The sequence below is a fragment of the Salvia miltiorrhiza genome, chromosome 5, assembly GCF_028751815.1.
Source record: "Salvia miltiorrhiza cultivar Shanhuang (shh) chromosome 5, IMPLAD_Smil_shh, whole genome shotgun sequence".
In the NCBI taxonomy this organism is placed as follows: Eukaryota; Viridiplantae; Streptophyta; class Magnoliopsida; order Lamiales; family Lamiaceae; genus Salvia; species Salvia miltiorrhiza.
Window position 1 is genome coordinate 42953144 of NC_080391.1, and position 5959 is coordinate 42959102.

A 5959-nucleotide genomic window follows, 5' to 3' on the forward strand; every position below is an offset into this window, starting at 1 on the left:
AATTACATAATAATATAATTTTGCCCCATATGCTTAAATACTTTTCTTGTTGGTGTCATTTATGTTTCAACATTTTAGAATTAATATATTTATATTCTTTATATTTTATAATTTTGTGTGTAGCGTTTTATAGCTAATTTTTCTATTGAATATAACTAAATTAATATCATTCTAATTTGTGATCTTTTTAAATATGATTGAATTAACTTACTTTTAATTTATAACTAAAACTTTAAAATTTTAAACAGCTAAATATAACAAAAACTCAACCTATTTTAAGCACGCTAGTTACACAATTATTTGCTCTTAGTAATTAATCGTACATGATCATATTTAAGTAGTAGTTCCATTACATTTGTTTGATAGCCCTAGATAAAGCAAGATAGATAAATAATCATGTCTTATCTAAGCGTTTTATAGTAATATTGATTAACAAGAAGGCCCGCATCAGGCAAGAGTCCCGCTCTTATATCACTGTTTCACTGGGAAATTTAATATCTCCTCCCCTGGTAATATTTATCTAGGTTTTATTGTGTGTGTGAGAGAGAGAGAGAGATTTTAGGGCTAGAACGAATTGCACTATAGGATAACAACAAAAGAATAATTAATTGTATTTATTATTTTATTTCATGCAACTTGCATTAATACAATTTTTAATGTTCACACTAATAATCTTAGCCCGACAATTCTGAGGACGTTTCCTATTTTAGGCGACCCAATTATAGGGCTAAAGTGGGTTGGCCTTTTCTTGTTTACATACCTTATTTGTAACCAACAAACTCCAACTATTTCTTATCTTTTTCGCACAATCTTGAGCACATATAGTAATTTGATTTAGCTACTTCAAAACATTCGCATTCTTGCTTTTCTTATTTTCCCAAGTAAAATTTGAGCACGATAAGGCAAGCCTAAAGCGGAGCAATATGTAAGCACATATTTTAGGGATAATAATTGTAAATAAACAAATACTTTTGTCATATTTTAAATTGCCTTCTGAAATGATTCAATAATATCACTACCTTTTGATCCGTACCTATTTAATAGCCTGACTTATCCAGCATTAAAGTGAATTTGTTTCGGCCACAAATTTTGGTTGGAAAAATTAGAAATAATTGGGATTCGAAGCCCAATGGACTCTTTCTAACCCATATAGTTTGGTGGGTAATTTTAGTTAAGCACAAAGTTTTAGCCCAACTGCATTAAAATGATGGTGCCTTAGGCCCATTGCTAATTCCTTGATAAAACTGAAATTACATAATACACTATCTCACACAAAAATCTTTATTCAACGGTTATTCAAAACTCAAACCCAACTCTCTCCCTCCGCTAGCATGATAGCGGGAGATATTTCTGTCTCATCTCCTTCCCCTTTCAGCTTCTATGGCCAAGCAAGACTGTCAGCATCGTCCTCTCTTCTCATGGGGGGCCCACTCAGCGCTTCGCCTCCCTACACCCACAGTATGTAAATCTATGCCCACCAGCTGTTTGGGTTTTTGCCTCTGTGTCCATTTTACTTAATTTTTCAGCCGTTTAGTTTCATTGGAGTTCTGCATATCCACATCATGTATAATTTGATGATAATATGACCAATTGGGAATTCCGTTGAGTCTCTAAATTTTGAATTCTTCTCATTTTCAAAAACTTGACCGGCTGTGTTCGAGGTGTATTGTTCCTATTGCGATTTTGGCATGATTTTGATTTCCTGCATTCGTGAAATGACATAAAGGTGCAAAGTTGATGAGACGGCTTGTTGTTTATTCGAAGAGAATATCAGGCTTGGAGGAGGCCATCAGAATAAGAAGGTAACTGATGTTACTTTACGGTTCTTGCAAGTTAGCTATAGAATTTATGTTTCACTGGAAGCCCATTTCCGTGTAGCCAACATAAATTGATTTTTCTAAGGCTGAAATGAGGAATTCATTGCCTAAATGATCTTTTAGGTAGCAAAATAATTACCTTTTAATCTTATTCTGAGCCTATTTACTGGTTTTAAAGTTTAACATTTTTCTTTTCAGTTAGATCTTTTCAGTTCAGCTAACTTTTTGTTAACCCACGACCGAAACCACCGTGTTGCATTGTTTTGTGTAACTCGTTTATTGTAGTTCAAAAAGAGTATTTTAAAGAGTGATTTTTTTTCTAATTTGCTTTCTTGATTTATGTAAAACCAACATATCATGAAGACTCTGACATATGTTTACTGACCCAGAGAGCGTGAGCTTCGAACTTCAACTACGTCCAAAAGACGGCCTCCTTTGAGGCGTGGAAGGGTATCACCAGGATTTCCTGTCCCTGATCATATTCCTAGGCCTCCTTATGTAGGTACAAAATTGTTGCCGGACATTGCAAAGGAGCATCAAGTTCATGATTCTGAAGGCCTTGCTCGCATGAGGGCTGCATGTGAACTTGCTGCTCGGGTGGTAGACTATGGTGGAACCCTAGTCAGGGTGAGAGTTTAATGCTAATTAATATTTTCAAAGATATTATTGCATCTAGTTGGAAAATTATTACAGTAACTGATATTAGCTTCCTCGCAAGTATTTGTTTGCTGCCTTAGTTTATGCTTCCTAGGTTTTTTTTATAAGTTATATAAATGTTTTTACCCAAGTGGATAAATGTTTTAAGAATGAGATTTGTACAAGCTGCTGCTGTTTTCAGATATCTAGTTCTTCTTTTGCTTTTGAGGTTAATATTTTGATATTCACGAGCAGTGATTCTGTGCTCTTTTCTTCCTTAAGTTATGTGGATTAGGTTAGGTTCATCATGTTGTTATTCTAATCTGTACGGTTCAATCTTCTTCTTGTCACTAAAGATTGCCAGTTACAATAGTCTTTGCTTTATTTGGTACTAATGTTTTGCATCCAAAAGTACAGAACTGCTTTTTCTATTACAGTAATTTTTCTACAACTTAAATAGACATTCTTAAATCAACGCTTGATTAGATCTTAACATGGTTTTTAATCATCTCAGCCCTCCATAACGACAAATGAGATTGACAAAGCTGTGCATCAAATGATCATTGATGCTGGTGCTTACCCTTCTCCATTAGGGTATGGGGGTTTCCCTAAGAGTGTATGCACATCAGTTAATGAGTGTATGTGTCATGGAATACCAGATTCACGCCAGTTACAGGTACATGCACTGTGTGATTAGCACTTTGCACTCTGTACCTGTTTAAAGTAATTTCCAGCATTTGAAACTGTTTATGTTGTATGCAGGATGGTGATATAATAAACATAGATGTGACAGTCTACTTAAATGTAAGATGGTGATTACTACTTTCGATATTCAATTTTTACTTACCCTGCAAAATAGTTTAATTGAAGTACAAAGAACTCTCATACTGTCTGTTTATTATCAGGCATCTTCAGCCCAAACTTTTAGAAAACTCTCGTACTATCTATTGGCACATTCTTATAAATAAACTGATGGAATTTTGCATACGGTCTTGGCTATCTTTGTCATACCAGTACCAGTTACCTTCAATTGTTTCTTTCAGGGTTATCATGGAGATACATCCAAGACATTTTTATGTGGCAACGTAAGTAATGCAATGCAACGACTCGTAAAGGTACATTTTCCTCTTAGTTGCTGCACTTAGTCTATGCTGTCTATCTAACTGTCTTATTATATCTCTTTACTACTTACTAGTAGTCTTTTTTCTAGTAATATGTCGTTATATACTTTTAAATTCTCATCTAATGGCAGGTAACAGAAGAATGCATGTATAAGGGCATTGATGCTTGTCAGGATGGTGCTCTATTCAGAAAAATAGGGAAAAAGATCAGGTGTAGATGTTATTTAACTGCTTAATTTGGGATATAGTTGTCTTTACTCTAGAAAGTTAATCAGGCAAATTGTATTGAAAAATGACTTTCTTCGGTTCATATGGGACTTCTTTTATTTATTTCTCAGTGATCATGCTCAAAGATTTGGCTTCAGCGTAGTGGACCGATTTGTTGGACACGGCATTGGGACTGTTTTCCATTCTGAACCTCTGATATATCACCACCGTGAGTGTCGGAATTCTTTAGGTTTTATGCATTCTGTGTTATTTGATTGGTATCATTTGTGGAACTGCCAGTATATAGTTTGTTTAGCTCTTTTCTTCATTTACTCTTACTGGTTGGCAACAATATTTGGTGATCTAAATTCAACTTCTTTGATAGGTAATGACAAGGGTGGTCGAATGGTTGAAGGGCAAACATTTACCATTGGTAAGTTTTGTAAATTCGAAAGGTAGTCTGTTATTTATCGTAGCTTCAATTGCGGAAATTGAAGTGATTTCAACTCAAAGGGCTCACTGATTCATGATATATATTTCACTCTTGCTCTTCTAACAAAAACGCCCTTTTGGAGAAAATTGCATATTTGAAGCATGGTAAGAGAGGTTACATTCTTGCAGAACCCATTCTTACATTGGGAACGACGGATTGCATAACGTGGGAAGACAACTGGACTACTCTAACTGCTGATGGTAGCCCTGCAGCCCAATTTGAGCATACCATTCTTATAACAAAAACTGGTGCCGAGATTTTGACAAAATACGAAGAGGTTATGATATGAAATTCTCAGAGATTATCCAAAAATGTGTGTGGGGAAGCAGGTAGAAAACCATGCATGGCCTAAACCTTGTGTATTTTGCTGCTTTTAGGTGATGGAAAGTGCAGTGGACAAACTGTGACTAGAATTGCTGGATGAACTTCTTGCCACCCAGCAGCAAGAAAACAGCTACTCCGACAACCTTTTACGGTACATAACTGCCTTACAGCAAATGAGATAAAAATAGTGATGGTTCTTGATTGTTGTCTGGAAAAACCCCATGCTACAGAGTGTTTATCATCTACATAAGGGTATTAAAAGAACACTAGGCTTTGCCTCTCATCTTTAAGAAACAAGTGGGTGCATTTCCTGGGTTTCTTGTCTTGCAATGAAAATGATAATTTAGTTTTAACCTTCAAATTTCATGTATCTAATATTGCACTCACTTTGATGAACTGTAAAGTGCATTTCCATTAAAACAGTATTCAATAGCAGTCATGGAATAGTACATATTTTTAAAAAGTTGGTTTTAAAATTGTATGTGCAGTCGTATTTAAGTTTGATGGTGCCGACAAAATTGATTAGATTAAGAGGTTTTTGCGTATAGGTTGGCATTCGAGATGTTAGAGCGTATATAATATAGTTGATGAATGTGTATGGTTTGTATATTTTAGTGTATGAGTAGGTGCAGCCACCACGTATCATTTTCAACTACTATATTTTTATTTGTCCAGGTCATCGTGTGATGTGACTAAAATTTTATTTTACTTATTGATCCACATGTATAGAAATTAGAAACATAGATAATAGACGTGTTGGAAATATAAACTACTCTCATCTCGCAGTTTAATACACATTTTACGGAGATAGGGAAATTGGAGATTCCACAATATATATCGATAAATGCTCCTTAACATATGCACGTCATTCGTAAAACTGGCGCAGATAACATACTGTAATAGTTCCAGTGACACGAAAAATATTGTAAAAAAAATTCTTCATATCATAAGTTATTGGTTATTTAATAAAAATATCTTGAATTAGTGATCAATATAAGTTACACACAACTATATAAAGATTAGTAAAATGTAGAGTGGATTTTGAAAATAGCCACTTTTATATAGTAAAAATAAATTTTACCTATTAATATAAAAATTTTAAAAAATATCCACATTTACCATTTTACCCTTACATATAAAATTTTACAAATACCCACTGTTCACTGGTTGTGAATTCAACTCGAATTCACAACTAAATTCAAATATTGGTTGTGAATTCGCGTGAATTCACAACCAACATTATTTCGAGTTGTGAATTCACAACCGATAAAACTTGAATTCACAACCAACATTATTTCAAATTGTGAATTCACAACCAATGAAACTTGAATTCATAACCAACATTATTTCAATTGTAAATT

The 5959-nt window shown here is 34.2% G+C and overlaps 1 protein-coding gene across 1 annotated transcript; it reads left to right on the forward strand.

The window, feature by feature from the left end:
* Positions 1-880: 880 nt before the first annotated feature.
* Positions 881-5061, forward strand: LOC131024641 (methionine aminopeptidase 1B, chloroplastic). The gene is made up of 11 exons (XM_057954145.1): positions 881-1458; positions 1727-1802; positions 2207-2444; positions 2968-3129; positions 3216-3257; positions 3497-3568; positions 3706-3785; positions 3913-4010; positions 4167-4214; positions 4403-4551; positions 4652-5061. The coding sequence occupies exons 1-11, from the start codon at positions 1332-1334 to the stop codon at positions 4679-4681; spliced, it is 1122 nt and encodes a 373-aa protein (XP_057810128.1). The 5' UTR covers positions 881-1331; the 3' UTR covers positions 4682-5061.
* The last annotated feature ends 898 nt before the right edge of the window (positions 5062-5959 follow it).

Excerpts from the sequence above, each read along its gene's own strand:
- LOC131024641 (XM_057954145.1), top strand. The coding sequence starts at position 1,332 with ATGATAGCGGGAGATATTTCTGTCTCATCTCCTTCCCCTTTCAGCTTC. Across the intron at positions 3,569-3,705 it reads CAATGCAACGACTCGTAAAG|GTAACAGAAGAATGCATGTA; the intron begins GTACATTTTCCT and ends ATCTAATGGCAG. Across the intron at positions 4,215-4,402 it reads AGGGCAAACATTTACCATTG|AACCCATTCTTACATTGGGA; the intron begins GTAAGTTTTGTA and ends ACATTCTTGCAG.